The following is a 24439-nucleotide window of genomic DNA, read 5'->3' on the forward strand; positions in this document are numbered from 1 at the left end:
GCAGAGTGCAAGATGTAGGCAAAGACCAGTGGAAATGAACTGGAGACCTAGGGAAAGGAGTTGGCTGCAGGATATATTGGAGAGGTGGGAGCAGAAGGAACAGCCAAGGTCTCTGATATGATGGGGACATTGGAGATAGAAAGAGAAACTCAGAAGCCCTGATAAGGGATGAAAAGGAACTGGGGTGCCCAGAGTAACTGGGGGTGCCCAGGGTATGAATTCAACTCAAGAAGGTTACTGGCTCCCACGAGGGAAAAGTCCAGAAAGTGGAGTCAAGACTGACAAATGGAGACCAAAGGGTAAAAGGGATAGCCACAGAAACACACCCTGGCCATGAACCTGGAGTCAGTGGAAAAAACATACTTAGGCCCAGAAAGCAGAGCCAAAGAAACACACTTCGGACCTGAAACCAGAGCCAGTGAAAGAAACACACCCTGGTCCTGAAACCAGAGCCAAAAGACTAACAAGGCCAGTGAAAGAAACACACTTTGCGTCTGAAACAGAGCCAAAGAAACACACTCTGCCCCTGACCAATGAAGCACAAAAACCAACTAATCCTTGAGCACAAAACCCAGCCAATCTCTGAGTTTGCCCAAAATTTGGGATTGAAATTCAACCAATTGCCATCTTGAAAATATTCACCTTGGAAAAACCCCACCCCTAAGAAGCCCTATATAAGCCCTGTACCTGTTCAGTTTGCAGCTGCAGGTTTCCCACCCTGGCAGAGGGCATCACCCTCCTCCATTCTTCTCTCCCAACAAATCTCCTGACTTTTTCTGCCAGACCCCCGGAAACCGAGCAATACTATAACGGTTCCCCTAGCAGAGCCAAGTTGTTACATTGGACTTTGGCAGAAACTGTATCAACTTTGCAGAAACTGTATCAACTTTGCAGAAACTGTATCAACTTTGCTGGGGAAAGACTTCCCTGCCAAAGCAGAACTGTTACACTTGTATTGCCGAAACCTTTCCCTTCTAGAGCAGGGTTGCAAGCTGCTAGGCTTATGGTGACTTTCTGGTATTCCTTGGCTCCCAACTGCCAGGATCCCTCCCTTTCCATCCAAGCTGCAATGCTTACAGAGACCCCTATTACATCAGGACAAGCAGGACCATGGGGAAGCTACTAAGTAGGCTGATCTGTCTCTACCAAATCTGCTTTTTTTGCTTTATTTCCTGTGTACTAAAATGAGCTGTCAAGGAAGAGAAACAAGAAGCCTTCTAAGACTTGTAAGTTTCCTTCACCAGGAACCTCCAGTGACCTTAGTATGACATCAGCATGCCTGCCAAAGGAGCTGCAGAATCAATGACCATCCTAGCACCAACGTGGCCATGATTAAAGCTATCCTTCTCCCAATTCTCTACGTAAGTTTAGCGATGAAACCCCTAGGCAAGATGGAGGCTTAGGGCAGGAGCCCTTGGTCGGCCCTTTACTGTTAACAGGAAAGCTCTACTTTCAAAACTGTCTTGAATCACTGGCTTCACCCAGGAATAGCTGAACACAATACTTATGGTTACCACAGCTCAGGTCAGAGAGCTCAAGGGGGTAGACTGTGTCCCAGACCCCGAACAAGAAGTTCAGACACCCATTGGCAGCCACGTCACACCAAGGAGGAGTTTGTTCTTCTGACTAGAGGGGGAAATTAGACAACATCCTCTTGAGTAGCAAGCAGAAGGCACCTTGAGTATCAGGGACAGGTGGTGTGGAAAGGGAGCCTGAAGGACCAGAACAATGGACAGGTTCAAGGCCAGAGGCATTAGCAGGCTGGGGGAGGGGGTGGGACCTCAGGTCTCTTCTCAGCCCTCAGCCTTGTGAGGCTGGTGGTGCAGCAGGGAGGTGAGGTGGGTAAAAGGAAGTCTTTCTATGTGGTCACAAATGCAAACACTTCTCAACACAAGTCAATAGGCCAAGCACTTCTGGGAAGCTGAGCCTGAGCACAGCTCTGCCTTCAGCAGTGCCCTCCCCAAGGAGGCTCTCACGGTTGCCACCAGCAGAAGTGCCTGTGGTTGCCAAGTTCACCCCAGACTTTGTAGGTACTGACCTTACTGGACCTTAGGGGAAACCCTGGCTGGGCCACATTCCAATGGCATCAGTTTACTCGCTTCCTCCCATGGCTCGATGTCTGTGAAAGCACAGCCTACAGGACACCCTTCTTACATGACTCTACACGTCACCTACACCCCCCATTTACCCATCTTCCTAAGTCAGGGTGCGCTCCTACCTGAGCACCTGGTGTACACTGCAGCCTAGTAGGTTCACCTCCAGATGCCTCTGGATGTTGTGTTACATTTCCTGCTGCTGTGACAAAATATGTTCACAAAAGCAACAAAAAAGTTTGCTGGAAGCTACAGAGAAACCCTGTCTCGAAAAACCAAAAAAAAAAAAAAAAAGTTTGCTGGGTGGTGGCGGCAGTCTTTAATCCCAGCATTTGGGAGGCAGAGGTGGGCAGCTATCTGTGAGTTTGAGTTTAAATATATATATATATATATATATATATATATATATATATATATATATATTTAAAAAGGGGAAAGGTTTACTTTGGTTTACAGTTTGACATTGGGGGTGGTGACACTGGGCAGTGGGTGTCATCAGAGACTTCATACCCTCCTGTGGTTGTGGGCAAGGGGCATGAGACCGAGATGAGGCCAGATAGCTCATGTCCTGAGAGTGCAGTATAGATAAAGCCAGAATACACAACCGGAAAGACCCGTATGACCTCAGAGGGCTCTCCTTACCCTTTGGCCAACCAGAACTCTTCTGTAAACCTAGGCCACATTTGGCTTGGATGACAACAGTGTTATCACACAGGTACACAAAGTACTCTGAGACCTGCAAATTGGTGCCCTACTTGGAACTGGGGGAAGTGGCCACGTGCCCTTGAAGAAGTGGCTTCTTCAGGCAGGTGTTAACATTTGTGTGGGGTTTGTCACCCTGAGGTATCTGTGTGATGTCATCTTTCCCTTAGGGGCCCAAAATCTTAAGACAGTGAGGTTACAGATACAGCTTGCTGGACTATACCAACTTCAAGTCTCCAACCCACAGCCTTCTGGGACCCAGAGTGATCAACTACCCTTTCTCAGCCCATCCATCACTCCAGCCCTCTGCATTCTCCCCTTCCTTGAAAGGGCACCAGTGGGAAGACTGGGTGCTCCCTCTGTCCAGCTGCTCATTCCTGGCGGGAGGTCTGTGATAGGAATCTGCACTTGAAGATCTTGGAGCAAACAGCAAGGAAGGTGTTCTGGAAGTAAGATTTGGACTCTGAGGCCACCAGACATACAATGGGTAGGGGAGGTGCTAATAAAGGCGACTAGAGATTCACCTGCTATGCTAACGTAGCCCCCAAGATGATTGATTACTCAAGGGTCATCTGACAAACTTTTGGGAAGTCATGAGGTGGGAAGAAGTCCTATATAGAAACCCACAATTGGTTGATAGACACTGCCACCCCTTCTTTTGTGCCTTAGATCTATTTCCTGACACAGACTAGGACTTCACTGTCTTTCTATTTTCATGTCTGGATCATACTCTAGGCAAGTGCTTCAGCATTGAATCACACCCCCGGGAGCCAAGAACTTTCTACCTTCAACCAGCCTGGATGTCATCCATCCAGTGAAGCGAACCATCCTAGGCTCTCCAAGGATGGGTCTAAGTTACTCCTTCAGCACCACAATCAGAGACTGCAACAGCCAAAGGCAGGCTGCCTAGGGACTAGGGCAGGAGAGGCTGGTGAGCCACAGGGTAGACATTCTAGATGCCCTGACTGGGAGGAAGGTAGCTATTTGCCACCTCAGTGGGGCAGGTCCTGGTTTCTGTGACCAACATCCTTTTAGCTTGGGGAGCTTATCAGACGTCTGAAGCAGGGTAGTGACCTTGTGGTGCCATGTGGTACAGAGCAGGGCCTCAGTTCCCAGGCCAAACCCATTCCCCAGGACAGGTGACTTGAAAACTGCCTCCTTGGATGCCACTCAGAGAGGCACTGACTGGAAAGGAAAAAAAATCCAGACTGAGCCATAGAAGACACAACACCTTTTGCATAATGTTTTATTTCATTTTTTTTTCAACAATACTGGGTCAGAAACACACAGCTATGGGGCATCTCTTCATCCCTAGGACCAGTTCCAGGTACACGGTATCCTCTGTACCTTAAGAGTTCTCCAGCTGCTCAAGGCCTAGCTGCAGGCAGCTGGAGCTGCTCACCAGATCATGTGGTTCACAGAAAGGAGTCATGAGCTCTGACCACAGCTATGACTGCTAGACCCAGGACCTCTTGCAGAAGGGACCTTACTTAACCCATCAGGGAACAGACTAAGGGGAAGAAGAGGCCAAACAAGACAGCAGCCCTTCAGAGTTCAGAGGATGGGCCTGATTACTCCCTCAGAGGATAGCCAGCCTTTCCAGAGCACTTTTCTTTGTAATATAATTCACAGCCACAGAGTTTGCAAATGCTGGCAGCAGGCTGGTTGAAGAAACAGAGTGGAAAGGGCAGCTGGTGAGCCAGGAGGGCTTGGGAAGGGCCCTACCCCAGAGCTTGGTATTCTAACCCAGACCCTATGGCCATCACCACCTGTTATCCCCTCCCAAAAACAAGGCATGAGAGCCCTAGTCCTCACTAGAGTTGTCAAACTCCTCCCAGTCGGACACACTCATTACTTCAGAGGCGAAGTCTGCATCTGCCTGGCTACGGTTGGGGGTCCCTCGGGGTGGCTCACAGAGCAGGGAGCGGGGCAGGGTGAGCACGCAGGCTGCAAGGCCTGAGATGGAATTGTTCAGCTGGGGCCCCTCTTCCCAGCAGTCTTTCTCCATGTCGTAGATGTGCACGTAGCCTGTGCGGCTGCCTCGGTTGTGGGATCGGCCACCCAGCACATATATCCTGTTGTCTAGTACAGCAATACCAGGCTCGCCATGCCCAGCTGGGAGTGGGCAAACTGTTGACCACTGCCGAGATGTGCAGCTGTAGCAAGCCACCTGCAAAGCCAAGGACAGGGTCAACACAGGCATCGTCTGAGACAGTTTGCCAGCCCACCCCAGGTCACCTTTGTCATCTGTTACTCGTAGCCTCACTTGGCTGTAGGCCAACATCTTGCCTCCCTCTCATCTCCATATCCTGCTTCTCCTGCTCCCATGGACCCCACCTAACAACTTTCCTCTTCATAGCACCCCTACTCATACCCATGAGTGTGTGTGGAAGCAGCTACTTGCTGACCAAGTAAGACCACCAACCTTCTTTTCATTAATAAAATAGTCAATGCAGAAAAAAAAAAGACTTGGAAAAAAACAATCTACTAATAATCCAAGAAATGTAAACCAAAATGTCACTGGTAACCTGCAACCATGGAAGGAAGGAAATCATAAAACCCAGTAAAGGTATGGCAAAGCCGGTGTGTGCCTGTCTCACATGCCAGGAAGGGAATTTAGTCATATGTATTAAGAGACATTAAGTTGGGTGCTGGGACAGCACAGGCCTTTAATCCCAGCACTCGGGAGGCAGAGGCAGAAAGATCTCTGTGAGTTTGAGGCCAGACTGGTCTACAAGAGGCTAGTTCCAGGACAGGCTCCAAAGCTACAGAGAAACCCTGTCTTGAGAGAGAGAGAGAGAGAGAGAGAGAGAGAGAGAGAGAGAGAGAGAGAGAGATTTAAATTTCTCCTTCAAGCTGGGCAGTTGCAGCACACACCTTTAATCCCAGCATTTGGGAGATGGGCAGGCGGCTCCCTCTGAGGTCTAGGCCAGTCTCATCTCATCAATACTGCAAGTTGGGGTGCATATTCAGATCATTTTATAAATAAAAATAAATAAATACTGCTATGCAGTCTGGCTGGCTGGACTCTGGTGTGTGGATGACCACTGAAGTCGTGGTAATTCTCCTACTTTGCTGCCACGAGTTGAGGTGACAGGCCTAAGTAACAATGGCTCAAAATCTTTCTTTCTTTTTAAAGATTTATTTATTTCATGTATAGGAGTGCTCTATCTGTATGCACACTTTTATGTTAGAAGAGGGTATCAGATCCCACTAGAGATGGTTGTGAGTCACCATGCAGTTGCTGGGAATTGAACTCAGGACCTCTGGAAAAGCAGTCAGTGCTCTTAACCACTGGGGCTCACCTGTCCCACCCCATGGCTCAAAATCTTATCTGTTTCACTAAGTGGTCAAATTGGGATTCCAGGTACCATAGACAAAATAATGCTTCCTCACCCCAGGATGTCCACACCCTAATCTTTGGAATCTATGAATGTGCCATGTTACATGGCAAAACTAGCTTTATAGATGTGATTAAGGGTTGTGGGGCAGCTTTTTTTTGGGGGGGGGGCATAGTTTCTGGGTAGACCCATCCACATACATAACACTCTCCAGCGTGTAGCTATTTAAGTAGACCAGGCTAGCTTCAAACTTGCAGAGTCAGCTCAGGAGTGTGACACTGTGCCCAGTCTACAGACAGCTCTGACCCAAGGTTTCACTTAAAAATTTCAGCTTTACATTGCTGTAAAATTTGGCAGAAATCATGGTCCAGAGCCTTTTCATGAGTTAGTTAACTAAGTGTAATTCCTGTGTGACATTGGGTGAGAGGGAACAACTGAGCTCCTACAGCGCCCCATGCTGCTAAGTGATGGCAGCCCATAGGTCAGGGGCTAAATGCATTCGCATGTGTGGAGGCCAGGTCGACCTCATGTTCCTCAGGAGTCACCATCACGTTTTCTGAGACAGGATCTCTCATGGAGACCTGGGCTCAACAATCAGGTTATGTTGGCCAGCAAGCTCCAGAGAGAGAGATCTGCCCGTCTTCAAGTCCCAGCACTGGGGTCACAAGCAGACAGTTTTATGATGTGGAGAAACAAACTCTGGTCCTCAGGCTTCCATGGAAAGCACTTTATGGACACAGCTACTTTCCCAGCCTGGTTAAACGTACATCTGAACTAGGAGAGTTCTAGTTTGTTATAAAACTACAGATTTACAATCCTATCACGAATGGAGGAACATCTTTAATTACTCAAAATAAGAAAGGGAAAGTCAGGTGGAAGGGACTTGAAGAAGGACTCCACCCGCCCTTGCCGGCTTAAAGATGAAGTGGTTACCACAAGTGAAGGCAGCCAAGAAAGGCTGTCCACAGCTAGCCAGGAAACTGCAGTCACCACAAACTAAATACTGCCAACAGGGAAAGATACCCCATTGACATTTTGATGTCAGTCTGCTGGACTTATGACTGACAATAAATTCATCTTATTAAGGTTTGTGGCAATTTGTGCTAGAAACAATGAGAACCTTTACACTAGTCAAGTTCTACAGGTGAGGGAATGTTAATCCAGGCGGCCAAGCCTCACTCCCCAGCGCTTCCAGGTCAATGTCTGGGGGAGGGGCTGAGATTCATGACAGTATTATTCATAATGTAACGTGGAGTGAAGCTTAGACGAACCCAGATGATACACTGAGAACAGAGTGCTGCCCCGTACTGGAGCTGGGGCAGACAGCAGCTGCTGCTGCACTGGCACACCTAAAGGAAGCGAGGCAGGATTGCCCAAGCTAGGAGTTCTGATGGGGCTGCAAGGTGAGTTCAAGGCCAGCTTGGGCAACTAAGTGAAACTCTACCTCAAAATAAAAGTCAACTGTAGATTAACTGTGGTATAGAGTCTCTCTAGGACATGTGATATCCTGGGTTTGTTTAATTTCTCAATGTACACACACACACACACACACACACACACACACACACAATGTTAAAGTGGAGAACACTGGGGACAACACTGGTGAGAAAAGCACATTTTGTTTCTTTAATTTCATTTTACTGAATAGCCCAGACTTGTCTTAAACTTGGAATCCTCCAGCCTCAGGCTCAAGTGTTGGGGTTACAGAAATGGACTACCAAACTTGGCCTGGGATGCTCTTTGACTATGAACAGCTAGAAACAAGCCACAGACAGATTGAGAGCGAACAGTACAAGTCAATTCTTCTCTGGTCTTTGTTGGAGGGTCTACAATGTGGGTATGGTAACTTTTTTTTAGACAGAGTTTCACTGTGTAGCCCTGATTGTCCTGGAACTCCCTCTTATAGACTAGGCTGTCTTTGAAATCTGTCTCCCGAGCAGTACTGGGACAAAAGGTGTGTGCCACCACATCCAGCATGGATGGGTATGTTAACTTTTTGATGAAAACATAATAAGTAAAGGCACAAGTGAAACTACTATGGCAGTCCTATGTTTGTATTATTTAGAATGTGCAGTATTAAGTATGAACCTTCATGTAAGCTGTGGGCTTGGAGTGATGATAAGTTGGTATGTGTTCAACAAGCCTAACATATGCGCCCTTCTGGTGAAGGATATACACAGTAGGGAGGCTATGCATGAATGGAACCAGAGGGTACAGGGGAACTCCCTGGACCCAGCTCACCTGGTGCACATCCCTCCTGTAGCCAGCATCATTGTTGCTGCCTCCAATCACAAACAGCTTGTCGAGGAGGGCAGCCATGCCATGCCAGGCACGTCGCACGGGCCCATCAGCCAGAGTATGCCAGGTATTGCTTCCTGGGTCGTAGCAGTGTGTCTCCTTCAGGTAGTCCTCTCCTCTGCGACCACAGGTAATGTACATCTTTCCCTGCAGTGTGGTGCCTGCATGGGCATACACCTGTTTGGAGTCACCAAAAGGGACAGGAAAGGCAGGGGATAGGCAAGAAGGCAGTGAGCAAGATGGCCAGTAGTAGCTGCCGTCACCACTCTGCAACTGCCTGATAGCACACTAATCAAGATTTCACATCTGATGTACCTTCACATACTGAGGATAACTCACCCCGGATTCTATCAGGTTATACTGCCCTACTTGTTGATCCCTAACCTCTTTCCAAGAGGGTATGCTAACTACAGACCCAGACTGATTGTAATCTTTGTGTTTCTTTGTCCCTAAAGGAAACATCTGGACAGGGAACAAGAAAACCAAGGCCCGCCCCAAGCTGCCAGAGAAGCACTGGCAGCGAGAACCTGCCCTTTCTATCACCCAATCTTTTCAGATGTGTCTGCAGATAGTTCCCACCCACAGGAAGTGTGTTATAGGGAGGAAAAGAAAAAGATTGAGACAAAGTGTCAAATATAGTCGGTTCTCCATACCCATGTGTTTGCATCTCTGGATTCAACCAAACAAGGACAAACAATATTTCAATTAAAATACTACATCTGTACTGAACATGTACAGAGATTCAGTCTTCTGTATAAAAGAATTTACATATCATTTATATTGTACCACGTGTTAAGTAATACAGGACAGGGGACTGAACACATGGGCTTGCAAATGAAGGTAAATGTCCTACCACTGAGTCATACTTACCTTTTTTTTTTTATAGACTACGTAGCCAAGGATGACCCTGAACCTCTGATCTCTCTCCTTCCACCTCAATCCACCCAATTTTGGGTAGGATTATAGGTGTGTGCATGACTCTAGGGTTATTTGATACTGAGAGCTGAACTTCATGCATGTTAGCCAAGCACTCTACCAACTAAGCTACACTCCAAGCCCCTACATTTCTTTCTTTTTTGGGAGGGGTGTTTTTGAGAAAGTGTAGTTCTTTCTGGCTATCTTGGAATGTGCTCTGTAGACAAAATCACAAAGATCTACCTGCCTCTACCTCCTGAGTTATGGGACTAAATGACTATGCCACCACACCCAGCAACCCTTACAATTTTTTTACTTTCAGAAAGGGTCTAGCTTTATACTCTGTAGTCCAGGCTCCCCTTGACCTTTTGCTCTTCCTATCTCTGTTTCCCAAGCTGGGATAAGGCTTGTGACAGAGCAGGCTCAGATGTGTAGGTTTTACAGATACTGTTATGACTTCAGCCTCACAGACTGCACTCTCCTTGGAGGGTCAGATCGCAAAGGACAACCATACAAAGAACACCCCCACTCCAGTGATGGTGTGTCCAGACTGCAGTGCTGTGCTGTTCCCGAACAAACATTTGGCTTGGGAGAACTAATCTCTCTGTTGGTCAGTTTAAGTTGACAATAGTCACAGCCACTTCTCTCCTGATCCAAATCCCCATACCGAATGTCTGAGAATCATCAGTCTTTTCCCCATTTCTACAATGCTGTCATTCAAGAACATATAACTAAGATAGAACAGGTTTGGTCTTGTTTTGATACAAGATCTTTCTATCCTGAAACTCTCTGTGAATCCACGACTGTCCTGAACTCACTATACTGTTCAAGTTGGCCTCAAGATTCCCCGTCTATGCCTCCCAAGTGCTAGGATTACAGGCACACACCATCTTACCTGGTCTGAAAATAGAACCTTTACAACTGGCTTTCTATCCGTCTAGGTTCTCCATTTTTATTGCTGTGAATCAACCAGTTTATTAAGCCATTCACCTGTTGAAGGACATTTGTTCACTTTCTGGCTACTATCCAAAAAAAAGTGGTTATTATTATCCATGGTAAAGTCTTCATTTTCCCGAGATAAATCCCCAAGATGGCAAGCTCTGAGTTGCACGGCAGCTGGAAGATGCTGCCACTACTTTACATTCGCACAGGCAGAGCACAGGCGACCTGTGACCTTGTATACCTTGTATAGCATGAACTTCGGAGGAGCAGCCACTTTCTGTTTCAGGCAGCACTCACTGTGGCTTGTGATGAACGATGCTATTTTCTTACGTGTTCATCTGTCTATCTTCTCAGTGAAATCTCTTCCACCCTTTTGCTCCCTCCTACTTCCTCCTGTCTTATTTGTTTTTCCAGAGGCTCTCTCTATAGCACAGAGGAGCCTCATACAGTGATTAAAAGTACAAACCCCAATACTAGACTTGACTTCTTCAATACTATGGTTCAGACATATGGTTTGCATCTATTTTTTTGCTACTCAGTAACTTTTTTCATAAGTTTCTTTTAAAAAAATGTGGAGGTGGGGTTTGTGAGATGGCTCAATTTCTACAAGTTCTTGCTGCCCACCCCAAAGGCCCTAGTCTGATTCCTAGGATTCACACGGAGGAATTAGAGAGCTAACTCCTGGAAGCTGTTCTCTGACACTGGCAAGTCCCCTGCCACACACCAACAAAAATAGGCACACTTATTTATTTATTTATCTATCTGTCTGTCTATTTATTTATTTAGGTTTTTCGAGACCAGGCTATCCTCAAACCCACCGAGATCCACTTGCCTCTGCTTCCCAAGTGCTGGGATTAAAGGCGTGAGCCACCACCCATCAAATGAATGCACTTTTTAAAAAGGTCTTTTGCCAGCAAGAGTTTTTAATTTTGAAAAGATCTGATTTATCAGTTTTCCTTTTTCATGGCTTAAATGTTTGACATCAAGTCTATAAACTCATTTAGCCCATATCCTTAACATTGTCTTCTGTTTTTGTTTTGTTTTGTTCTTTTGGTTAGGATAGGGTCTTGCTATGTAGCCCTGGAATTCATTATGCAGACCAGGCTGACCTCAAATTTGCTGTGACCCTCCTGTCTGTCTTCCAGCACTGAGATCACAAGCACTGTCACCACATCTGTCTCTTGTTCTGTTTCATTTGTCTAAAGGGTCTAGCTTTACATCTACGTCTACAAACATCTTCGAGTGGCCTCCAAACCACTTCTCAGCCCTCCCATTTCCCTCGACCTCCACAGGCTGGCCCAGTTCTAGACCACACAGGTCCAAACACTGCCCTCCTTACTTCTTTACTCTTCAGGCTCTTCAAAGCTCGTCTCTCTCGGGCCTGGGAGCGCCTTTGTCCACTGAAAATGGCTAATTTATTTTTAGGCCTTACTTTGACACTTACTCAGACAGATGTCATTTCCTTCATCTACTTACTGTAACTACTCTAGTAGTGTTTGGGTTGATTAATAAGTCTCTTCTGCAATCCACCTGTTGGAGGAGGGTTTGTCATTTGTCACCACTGGGTCTCCATGACTTAGTGGAAGAGATGAACACATGCACAAAGAAATGAAGGGGACTAGCTGCGGAATAAACTGAATGAAGCTCAAGACTGCTCCTATGTGGCCAAGATGAAGAACTGCAGCTCTGTCCACAAACCTTTCTCAAACTCCTCAGAGATCAGATCTCAACAGCCCCAGATATTTTCCATACAAAATCTGCTCCTTTCTCCACAACTAGGGCAGGGCCTCCTTCCCTGCAAAGAAGCTAAAGAGCAAGGATCTGGCATGGCTGGGGGCCTGTAGAGAAGATGACAGGAATCAGGCCTGCTGTGTGGGTGACTTGGCCAGAAGATCCTGACCTCAATCCATTGAGGCCAAGTCTTAATCCCCAAGAGCTTGAGGAAGGGTGAGAGAGAAAAATGACAGGTAGTGGAAAGACTCCAGAGCCACAGGTCTTGTCCAGGTCCCTGTTGGGCAGAGTTTTTATGTGTGACCACTACACCATCCTGATTCTGGAAGGCCTGGTGACTCTAAGGCATGAGCCTGGAGCAAGTGCACAACAGCCTCAACATCTTTCTTCAGAGGCCAGGGCTTTAGAGCTGATGCCAACAAGGCCCATCCTTGCCCTGAAACCACAGGTAGTTGGGGCTAGGTCAAAGTACCCAGGAACCAGAAAAAGAATTAGATGCACCCCATAAAGCATTACCTTTGCATCATGTACATAATTTTAAGCATCTCCAAACTGGACCGAAGCAAGGTGCTATGCTGTATGTACATGACGATTATTGTCTTTATAAAAATAAGACCTCCAAAGGTCTCATTCTGTGGCCTCTGGGAGGCCCCACGGCTGTTTTCCTGCAAGGAGGAGTCTGAGTAAAGACTGTGAATCAGGCTGCCCTCCAGGCTCCGAGTCCCTCTGTTTTGACATATTTGGAAATCTTCCAGCTTGTGTCAGCAAGAACAGATCTGGAAGGGAACTGGGAAGGCTCCTACTGGAGGGCTTCCTTACCTCCCTCTTGAGTGGGGCCACATAGTCCCAGGAGTTGGTAGCAGGATCATAGCGCTCCACGGCACTCAGGTCATTGTGGTAGTCACGGCCGGCCACAGCGTAGATGTACTTGCCCACGACACACACACACAGATCTGCGTGTTCCTGCTGCAAGGACTGGATCTGGAACCAGCGATTGTGCCTTGGGTCATACCTTTGGAGGACATGAGAACAGTATGTCACTGCCAAGGAGAGCAACTTGTCTTGCCTTTCAGGCTCACACTTTCTACCCCCGCACCCCCCCCCACTTTCTTTGCCGCAGTCTGGTCCAAACACCCTCAGTCCTGACAGTTAGACCTTGCAGACCCAGAGCCATGACAGAGGTTCACGGAACACAGTTTGCTCACAACATGGCCTGGAATGTAGCCAGAAACTGCCTGAGTTTCTGCCCATGAGGTAGGCCCCTCACAGGAACAACCTCTAGGGTTTGTATCGACCAAATGTCCATCACAGGCTGTGATCACCATCTTCTCGCCTGTGACGGGTGCACCAGCCTCTTCCAACATTCTTTTATATGAGGTCGGCAAGGGTCACCCTGTGCACTGTCACATCCTTGTTTTTCCTGATAGTCATAGGTTCCCCTCAGCCCCCTTCAGACACATGAAAGAACTATACCATTCTCTGCTTGGTAGCTTTCCTGATTTCCTGGCCAGGAAAGCCTTTTCCACCCTCATCCCCTCAGGACATCCTTCTTGCTAAAGGGAGCACATCAACCTTGAATATGGTTACCAGAGGGCAGGATCCTATGAGATCCTAGGGACCCCACTAAAAGAAAAAGATGAAGCTGACTACATGAAGCCATAGGATTCTGCAGGAACAGGAAGGCTGCTGGGCTGAGGCTTCCCTGGGGCAATCTGCAATGATGTTCAGGGGCAGGAGAGGAGAAACACTCCCTAATTCTCTGCTAACCTTTGCACGACTAAGCACTGTTACTACAGCTCACTTTCCTGATATCAGGCCACATTATGTCACTTTCAGAAAAAGTAGTGTCCCCAAGTCAAAGCCTTGTTTCCCTGACAACTGTAAAAACAGGTCTCTCAAGCAACAAGTATCATCTAACCTGGCACAGAGCCAGTCCTGTCACTGCTCAACCTCAGTCAGCCCAGGATGCCCCTCCCTTCTTTTTGCTCTGTCTCTTACCGGAAACTGCCTAAACAGGCTTCCAATTCCCCCAGGGCACTCTCAGCTACCTGGCATGTCAACTGTCGCCCACTGGTCTCTACTGTATTTTAGATCTACATGACTGTCCACTTAACTATCCTCAGTAGAGCCCTGCATTCCCCATGTCCTTCTGTTCCCATCAATGCCAGCAAAATCCATGCTGCTATGCGCTGATCCCCACACCTGAGGTCCTCTACAGCCTAAACCCATCCTCATTTTCTTCTGCCACACCAGGGACTAAGTCAATGGTCACTGGATGCTGGGCAAGTGTTCCACCACCAACCTACATTCTCAGCCCTCTTTTCACCTTAAAAAAATTAAAACAATATTTTTAAAAGAGTTATTCATTTTTTTATGTGCATTGGTATTTTGCCTGCATGTATGTCTCTGTGAGAGTGTTGGATCCCCTGGAACTGAAGTTACAGACAATTGTGAGCTGCCATGTGGGTGCTGGTAACTGAACCTGGGTCTTCTGGAAGAGCAGCCAGTGCTCTTAACTGCTAAGCCATCTATCCAGCCCCTTAAAGTATTTTTAAGATTTATTTTTAAAAACTTTTAAAGTATCTGTTTTGAGTGTCTTGTCTACAAGAACACATGTGCAAGTCTGGTGCCATGGAAGTTAGAATAGGGTGTTGGATCCTAGGGAACTAGTTACAGATGGTTCTGAGTCAAAATGTGGGTGCTGAGAACCAAACCCAGGTCCTTTGGAAGAGTAGTAGGTTCTCCTAGCAGATGAGCATCTCCCCAGTCCTACCTTTCCCAATTTTTGAGACGGGGTCTCATTAAATTACCAAGGTAGGCTGACAAAGCTGCCATCTGGTTAGTTTGCCGTCTGCTGCCTTTCCTGTATACCGACCTCTTTTATGTATGCATATCCCCTCAAACCTCATTTTCAGTTCAGTCTAGTCAGAAGCTGCTTCCCCACCACAGTGAAACCAGCTTCTCTGGAGCTCTCCACCTGATTCCCTCTGGTTTTCAGCACTTAGTTTCTTAGGCTGAATTTCTTTGTATCTTGTGGCTTCAGGTGTGTCCTGAAACTGTAGATTTATAGGTTTTATTCTCCTTACCTATCTGTATCTGACCTCTTTCTCCTCACCCTCATAAGGTCTTGTTATAACTAAGGCTAGCCTTGAACTTGCTATGTAGACCAGGCAGGCCTTTAACTCCCAAGCCTCCTTCCTTAGTCTCCCAAACACTGGGATTATAGGGATCCATGACTATATTCAGATGACCAAGTTCCTCTTTATTGGAATCATTTCTGTTTGTATTATTACAATGTGTTCATGATTGGTTGACAGACATGCCATGGCATATATGTGAAGGTTGGAGGACAGGTTTATGAAATCTGTTCTTTCCTCCTTTGTGTGGGTTCAAGAGATTGAAAACAAATTGCCAGGATTATGTTGCAAGTATCTTTACCTACTGAGCCGTATCACTGGCCTTCTTGGGTGCTTGCTTGTTTCTCTGTTTTTAGACAAGGTCTCATGAATCCCAGGCTGGCCTTGCACTCCCTAAGTAGCCTGACCCTCCTGTCTCCACCTCAAATATTGGGATTACAGGTGTGTGCCACCATACCTGGTTTTAATTTTCTTCTTAGTCAGAACAGATTGTTAAGTAATAAATTTTCTAATTAAAATAAACTTCAGGGGCTGACAAAATGGTTCAGTGAACAAGTGTTCCGACCCTGGAACCATCATGGTGAAAGGAGAGAACAAACTCCTACAAGTTGTCCTCTGACCTCCACATCCTATGGCATGTGCACATGCACACATTAAACAGATGCTTTAAAACATGTTTTGTGTGTGCTGATGTGCTCCTGTATGTGCCTGTAGAGAGGACAGAGGTCAATGCTGAGTGTCTTCCTCTATCACTGACCACTTTTTATCTTGAAATAGAGTCTCTGACACTGATTATTGGCTTTACTGGCTGGCTAGTGGGTCCCTGAGGGAAACCCTCCTGTCTCTACCCCTGCCACACCCTGGAGCTAAAGAGGAGAACCACCACATCTGGCTTTTATATAGGCACTAGGGGTCTGAATGAAGGTCCTCATAGTTGTGAAGCAAGCTCTTTACAGACTAAGCCATCTCCCCAGCCCAAAATTCAGTATTACATGTAAGGGTATAAGTTCATCTAACACTACTATGAACTGAATGCATGTGTTCCAAGAAACAGCTATGTGAAAGCTACTTTGACAAGTCTCTGGGATTTAATCAGGTCTTAAGAATAAACATCTCGGGATAGATTAGTACCTATTAAGAAAAAGATTTAGGGGGAGGGGGAGGGAAATGGGAGGCGGTGGTGGGGAAGAGACAGAAATCTTTAATAAATAAATAAATTTAAAAAAAAAAGAAAAAGACTTAGAAGTCAGATGGCAGTGGTGCACATCTTTAATTTAAGCCCAGCACTCAGGAAGTAGAGGCAGTCAGATCTCTGAGTTCAAGGTCAGCCTGGTCTACAGAAAAAGTACCAGAACAGCCAAGACTTAGAAGTCAGATGGCAGTGGTGCACATCTTTAATTTAAGCCCAGCACTCAGGAAGTAGAGGCAGTCAGATCTCTGAGTTCAAGGTCAGCCTGGTCTACAGAAAAAGTACCAGAACAGCCAGCGTTACAAACAGAAACTCTGTCTTGAAAAACCATTAGAAAAAAAAGTATCTTAGGGTTTCTGTTGCTATGAAGAGACACCATAACCATGGCAACACATAAGGAAAACATCTAATTGGGGTGGCTCACTTACTCTTTTAGAGGTTCAGTCCATTATCATCATGGCAGGGAGCATGGCAGTGTGCAGGTAGACATGGTGCTGACTACATCTTAATCAGAAGGCAACAGGGGTGGACTAAGACACTGGGCAATATATTAAGCATAGAAAACCTCAATGCTCACCCCCACAATGACACACTTCTTCCAATAAGGCCATACCTACTCCAACAAAACCACAACTCCTAATTATGTAGGATAATCTTTTTGTACACTGTGAAGATGTGTTTCTGTTTTACCTCATCTGCCTAAGGTGCCTTCTGACTGGCTTAATAAAGAGCTCAACGACCAGTAACTAGGCGGGAAGAGTATAGGTGGGAATTATGGGCAGAGATAGGAACTCTGGGAAGAATCAGAGAGTTGGGGATTTGCCAGCCAAACACGGAGGAAGTGGGGTGCATGGTACTGAGCAGAGATAACAAACCATATGTCAGAATGCAGATTAATATAAATGTGACAATTTAAGAATTAGTTGGGAGCAACCCTAAGCTAAGGCCAAGCTTTCATACTCAAAAGAAGTCTCTGTGTCATTATTTGGGAGCTGGTAGTGCTACTCCCTATGAGTTTATGAGAGTCAATTACATTAAAACTACCACATTCCACTCCCTGGCCCCCATAAGATTGTAACAACATCATAATACAAATTCATTTAGTTCAAGTTAAAAAGTCTCCATAGTCTATCACAGTCTAAACAGTGTTTAAAAGTCAAAAGTCTCTTCTGAGACTCATGCAATCTCTTAACTGTAATCCCCTATAAAATAAAAATCAAAACAGACACATACTTCAAATATATAATGGCACAGGATATGCATTACCATTTCAAAACATCGGAAAGGAAGCATAGTGAGGAAATACTGGACCAAAGCAAGACCAGAACCCAGATGGGCAAACTCCAAACTCTGCACCTCCATGTCTGATGTCAAAGTGCTCTTCAGATCTCCAGCTCTGTTCAGCTTTGTTGACTGCAGCGCACTTCTCTCTCAGGGCTGGTTCCGCTCTGTTAGCAGTTCTCCTCAACAGGTGTCCCACGGCTCTGGCATCTCCTGCTTCTTAGGTTCTCCAGGGTAATCATGCTTCAGCTTCATGACCTCCATTCAGGGACACCCCTGACACATGCCTGGCCTCAGCAGCTTTCCTTAGTCTCAGGGGCAAATTTCATAGTTCCTTTCTTCTACCCTTAATTCCAGAACCATGTGGCCGAAGCTGCCAAAATCTGCTGCTTACTGGGGGCTGGAACATGGCCCCCCTTGTTCAATTAAAGGTGTGCACCACCACAACCAGTTCTAAACTTTCTTTTAGTTCCTTTTCACAAATTGGAAACTGACTAGGGTGGGATCTTACCCTGAGGTCAACATTCCATTTATTCCATTTCTTAACCTGTTTATCTCCTTGAACACAGGATTTAGCTTCATTCCACTTCCTGGTGCCTCTTTGATCAACCTGTACATTTTATATTTTTATTTTCTCAGTTTGTTCCTTTTCATCATATATCTTCATTATAGTTACCAGCAATAACCACATGACAGAGGCTATACCAGGCTGTTTTGAAATTTCCTCTGCCAACAGAATGAATCCAAAGCAATCTCTTAACTGTAATCCCCTATAAAATCATACTCACTTTACCCTCTTCAGACAAGGGCAAAAAGCAGCCATGTTCTTCACCAAAATATGACTAGAACAATCTCTAGGCAACATACTAAAATTTTCCTCTGAAACTCTTGAGCCAGCCCCCAACAGTTCAAATAACTCTCAGCACCACTATCTTCCATGCTCCTATTAGTATGGGCCATTAAGCAGTGCTTAAAGCATTCTATTTCTTCCTTAACCCAAAACACCAAAGTTCGAATTCCTCCAAACAAAAACATGGTCAGACCTGTAACAGCAATACCCCAGTCCCTGGTACCAACTTCTGTTTTCGCTAGGGTTTATATTGCTGTAAAGAGATACCATAACCATGGCAACTCTTATAAGGAAAAAAATTGTTTTTTTGTTTTTGTTTTTCGAGACAGTTTCTCTATAGCTTTGGAACCTGTCCTAGAACTAGCTCTTGTAGACCAGGCTGGTCTCAAATTCACAGAGATCCATCTGCCTCTGTCTCAAGAGTACTGGGATTAAAGGCGACATAGGAAATATTTAATTGGGGTGACTTGCTTACACTTTTAGAGGTTCAGTCCATTATCATCATGGCAAGGAGCATGGAAGTGTGCAGGCAGACATGGTGATGGCTACATCTTGATCAGAAGGCAACAGTAGTGGACTGAGACACTGGAAGGCATCTTGACCATAGAAAACCTCAAAGCCCACCCCCACAGTGACATACTTCCTCCAACGAGGCATGCCTATTCCAACAAAGCTACACCTAATAGTGCCACTTCCTATGAGATTATGAGATGAGGGCCAATTACATTCAAACTATTACAAAGAAGAAGAGACGAGAACTCAGTCTGTCTTTTATGTGAGGATACAGCTAGAAAGGGTTCCCAGCTGACATTCTAGAACCAAGAGTATGAGAAACGGGTTTTGGGTATTTAAGCCACTTATTCTGTGGTATTTGTTATAGCAGCCAAAATTTTTTAAGATAATAACTTTAATTCACATATTTGAACTGCCAAACTATCATAAATTAAGAGTAAAATCTAAGTTCAAAATGAACTAGAGGTCTTTGTCAAATGTAGCAAACTGTTTTTCTTCTGTTATTTCCACGACTGTTAGTGGTATGGCAGGGTACACACTGAAGTACTGGGGATTAAACCCAAGGTTCTGTGCAGACCATCAGGGTTCTACACTGAGCCATATCACACCAGCCCACCTTTCTCCTTTTGTTTGAAATAAGGTCTCACTGTGTCACCTGTCTGACTGTCTCCCAGTGCTGTGATTAAAGGTATGAACCACCATACTTGGCCCCAGCCACCTTTTCACTACTTGACCAAGCTTGATCTGAACTCATTCAGTAACCCAGGCAGATTTTGAACTGGTAATCCTCCTGCCTCAGCCTCTTAAGCAGTTGGGATTATAGGTTCATCACTAGGTCCAACTCTTACTGTTTTAAATGCTACTAAAACTTTAAATACACCTGGAAATGTTTTTTTTTTAAAAAAAAAAACAAAAAACAAAACCCAAAACACTATTTTATACAGACAGGGTCAGGGTACATGCAACATGGACTAGATACTACTAGGCACAGCACACAGATAGTGCTCAAGAATTTAGTTATACTATGAAAAATGTACAAAGAATGATGTGGCTAACTCCTATGGTTTGATCGAGTGTCCTCTAAAGGTCCATATATAAAGACCTTGCTCTGCCTAGTATTATGTCAACTGGACATAAGCTAGTCATCAGAGAGGATGCCTTTTTAAAAAAGACTTATTTATTAATTATGTATACAGGGTTCTTCCTGCATGTATGCCTTCAGGCCAGAAGAGGACATCAGATCTCATTACTGATGGTTGTAAGCCACCTTGTGGTTGCTGAGAGTTGAACTCAAGACCTCTGGAAAAGCAGTCAGTGCTCTTAACCTCCGAGCCACCTCTCCAGCCCCAGAGAGGACATCTTAACTGAGAAAATGCCTCCATAAGATCAGGGTAGGAAAGCCTGAAGGGCATTTTTCTCATTAGTGACTGATGGAGGAGGACCCGACCCATTGTGGGTGGGGCCACCCCTGGATGGTGGTCCCAGGTTGTATAAGAAACCAGGCTGAGAAAGCCATGGAAAGCAAGCCAGTAGGCAGCACCCTTCCATGGTCTCTGCATCAGCTTCTGCGTCCAGGTTCCTGCCCTCACTGCTCTGGATGATGAACTCTTAATGGACGAGTAAAATAAACCTTTCCAAGGTGTTTTTAGTCATGGTGTTTCATACTAGCAAAGTAACCCCAACTAAGACCTGGTCCTCAGGTGGCAGTTTTGGGAGGTATTATGGTCCTGCTTAGGTCACTGGGAAATGGACTCAAGAGGATAGTTGCACATATCTCCTATCCTAGAAACAGGAAAGCAGAGGGAGGAGGATCACTGCAAAGTCCAAGGCCAACCTGGTCAATGGAGAGTTCCAGGCCAAGCAGGATTATAGAATAAGACAGTCTTTTTGTTGTTGTGTTGGGTTTTTGTTTTGTTTTGTTTGCTAAGACCTTGTCTTTAAAAACCACAAAAACAAAACTGTGTGACTCTGCATCCCTGGTTTCTACTTTCTGTGTCCTGGACCAAAATGTGACTATCAGGTTCAGTGCTCCCACCACAGCCACCTACCAGTGGGCAGACCCCTTATATTACACAACCTTGGACTTCAAACATTTCCAAATATACAGTAAAAAAAACAGCCGGGCAGTGGTGGCGCATGCCTTTAATCCCAGCACTCAGGAGGCAGAGGCAGGCGGATCTCTGGGAGTTCGAGGCCAGCCTGGTCTAGAAGAAAAGCTACAGAGAAACCCTGTCTCGAAAATAAAAAAGCAACAACAACAAAAAAAAACATTTTCACATTAATTAATTACTTTAGGTACTTCATACGAGGCCAACACAGTTGTATATAGGAATTCAAAGAAGAAAATAAAAGAAGTACTGGAAACAAAGACACAATCATTTTGCTTCATGATACAATTTCTTAGAGTTTCTACAGAGCTCTAGGACATACCTGCTAAGCACTGTTCCTCACACTGCAAAACCTTATTGCAAAATACTGTTTTCTTATATTCCAAGAGCTTATAGATTTTAAAGCTGGTAAACTATAAAAAGGGAAAAAGAAACAAACTCAGAAAAATCAATTTTAGGGATCAGCCACTGTGATATCCCAGCACATAGATAGAGATGAAAACAGAAAGATCATGAATTCAGGGTCATCCTGCCTATTCAACTGGCACAAGTTCGACCAAAAAACAAAAACAAAAAAGTGTTGGGGTGGAACCAGGGCTTTATTCATGCTAGGGCAGCATTCAACGCAGAGCTGCACCCTCTGTTGTACAAGTTTTGCGATGGCTAGGAAGTAAACGAAGCTTCGATGACAGACACCCTCGCCAGTTGGCAGGCAGGCCTTGGCCCTACTTGCGACCACCACCCTACACATTTCTGTTCCTTTGATCCAAGGTCAGCTGTCAGCTGTCACTGCTCTAGAGAGATCTGCTCTGCAGCTCTCAACAGATGAGGTGGGGCAGTCTGACATGAGCCCCACAGCTGGAGGCGGAGCCCTGTAAGAAAGAAGCTTCCAGGCTTGACCGGAGGGAAGCCAAATTCAGTAATGCTCACTGGAGACAGTATCCAGTTACAAAGGAAGTGAGTCATTTCCTTCTTTCTGAACTCTGCCATTCCAACTATCTAATCACAATGTGTTATAGGCAGGTTTAAGTCTCCCTAGTTCACCAAAGGTGACTGCTTCCTAGGGTCAGGAGAAATGACCAAGTAATGGCTGTTTTTCTTTTGGTCAGTATCACTGTGCTTGCTTGATTCGTGTGACAGGGACAGTTCAGAGCCCAGTCTTATGCTTACAGCCAAAGGCAGAACAGAATTATTAAAATGAACTTCAATAGCACCCAACCCAGAGCTGCTCTCTACAATATCCTCTCTTAGCTTGCGGTAGGGATCAGGGATGGTGGGAGTCCCCACATGACTAAGGTATGATGGAGAGGCCCCTCAAAATCCAATGGTAGCTGAGGGTACTGGAGACTTGAACTAATGTCTTTTGTTCTCTTTCAAGAAATAGCCCTCTCAGATCAGAGCTAGACGCATCCTGTAGATCAAAGCAGTCCACAAAATTCCCTCAAGAAAAACTGCCTCCTCACAGTATCTACTGAGTACATTCTTATCTGACTACAGGGTCAAGGGGAAATTTAGCAAAAGCGCAATGATGCTTACTGGTCCTTCCCACTCCTTTGTACTCAGATGCGGGCTCAAGCAGGCAGCATCTGGAAGACATCCTTGGAGAAAAGGAGCAGAGTCGGCCAGCAAGGAACTTGAAAGAAAGTACTGAAGAGCTAGACTGAAGATGGCGGAGCAGCTAGCCCAGCCCACACAGCACTCCCCAGCATGCTCCCTGAGCATAGGCAGCCAAGGTGACCTGCTGCAGACAGCTGGGCTTCAGGATAGCAGGGACAGAGGGAGGGGCAAGAAAGCAATTCTGATGTCCCTTTTATCTCACTGTGGTCCACTTTCTCTGGATTCATTGGGACTTCATTACATGAAACAGGCATACCCCAGAGAGGCTGTTAACACTCATGTAAAAGACAGATGCAGGAATCAGGCCTGTGTTGATGGGCCCTTGATAACACGTCCCCTGAGCAGCCCACATAACCCACAAATCCTGCACACGGAGTTGTCAAACGACAAAGGCAACAATAAGTGCCCTTTCCTACCTCCAGCATCGGGACTCAGCTCGGAATCCTTGGACATTATTGTCCCCTCCAATCAAGTACACGAAGTTGTTGAGCACCGCGATGCCTTGGTTGGACATTCGAGGAGCCAGAGAGGCAGTGAAGTGTTTCCACTCTCCCAGCAGGGGATTCAGGTACTTGGCCTGGTCACTGAGGATTGTAGATGGTGTGGAGTGAATGCCTCCAAAGCCCACAACACACTGGAAGTCTGAGCGAAGCTCTGTCTGTGGGCCCTGAAGGCTGGGCTGCAGGCTCTCATTCCGGTGGTACATAAGGGCACTGGCCACTGTGTCCCTCAGTGGGCTAGGGCCAAGCTTGTCATGTAGCCGCTGAAGGACCTCAGCTTCCATCAAGGGAAAACGCACTGTCTCTAGGAGCTTGGGGGGCTCATGCAGTGAGATCTGGTCAGCCTGCACCTGCTCCAGGGAGTAATGGTAGAGCAGGGCCCCTTCATACACCTCAGTCTCACAAGAAACCTCCAGGCGATTGCTGCTGAGGAGGGAGTAGACCTTCTCCAAGGGAAGCTGGCGGTACTTGTCAGTTCTTGAGAAGGCCACAAAATTTTTGAGGATGTAGGTGTCCAGCTGCTGAGTCAGACGGTTCAGGTCAAAGAGCTCTGCCAGGCGGTAGACATCAAGGATGTTCTCGTCATCTACCCATGACATGAGGAAGTCACAGCAGAAGTGGATAATTTCTGGGATCTGTAAAAAGAAGGACACCCACTCAAGCCTGAGCTGGAGAACTGCATCTGGGTATGGGAGACAGGATGAGAGCAGAAAAAGGCTTGTGTAGGTGCTGTCCCTGTAGCAAGCCTTCTGGGGTTAGGGGATGCAAAGTGAAATCTTCCCTCAATTGTCCCCAACTTTTTCTGATAAAAAGCTGGGACTTCCTGCAGGCTTAGTCTAGAACGTGCCTTGGAACACACAGCATGCTCTCAGTGTCTCAGAGCCCCAGTCCTCACCCATAAAACAAGGATAAAGTAGTGGGGAACGACCTGGGGATGAGAGCACCAACACCACTTGACACATACAGGATTGTTATATATATTGCCTGCTTTCAGATCAAAAGTGCAGGGGGCTGGAGAGATGGCTCAGAGGTTAAGAGCATTGCCTGCTCTTCCAAAGGTCCTGAGTTCAATTCCCAGCAACCACATGGTGGCTCACAACCATCTGTAATGGGGTCTGGTGCCCTGTTCTGGCCTGCAGGCATACACACAGAATATTGTATACATAATAAATAAATAAATAAATAAAGTACATGTGGGAAGGAAGAGAGATATGTCTCAGAC

The 24439-nt window shown here is 46.0% G+C and overlaps 1 protein-coding gene across 2 annotated transcripts in view; it reads right to left on the reverse strand.

The window, feature by feature from the left end:
* Positions 1 to 4016: 4016 nt before the first annotated feature.
* Klhl22 (kelch like family member 22) overlaps positions 4017 to 24439 on the reverse strand; it is a 38399-nt gene continuing 17976 nt past the window's right edge. For both annotated transcript variants that reach the window (XM_075969919.1, XM_075969929.1), the window contains exons 4-7: positions 23134 to 23852; positions 12842 to 13034; positions 8378 to 8611; positions 4017 to 4965 (exon numbers count right to left, since the gene is read on the reverse strand). In XM_075969919.1, the coding sequence (XP_075826034.1) occupies positions 4600 to 4965; positions 8378 to 8611; positions 12842 to 13034; positions 23134 to 23852 (1512 nt within the window). In that variant the 3' untranslated portion in view covers positions 4017 to 4599. The remainder of the gene's footprint in view (positions 4966 to 8377; positions 8612 to 12841; positions 13035 to 23133; positions 23853 to 24439) is intronic.

Source organism: Microtus pennsylvanicus, chromosome 1 (genome assembly GCF_037038515.1).
Source record: "Microtus pennsylvanicus isolate mMicPen1 chromosome 1, mMicPen1.hap1, whole genome shotgun sequence".
Lineage (NCBI taxonomy): Eukaryota > Metazoa > Chordata > Mammalia > Rodentia > Cricetidae > Microtus > Microtus pennsylvanicus.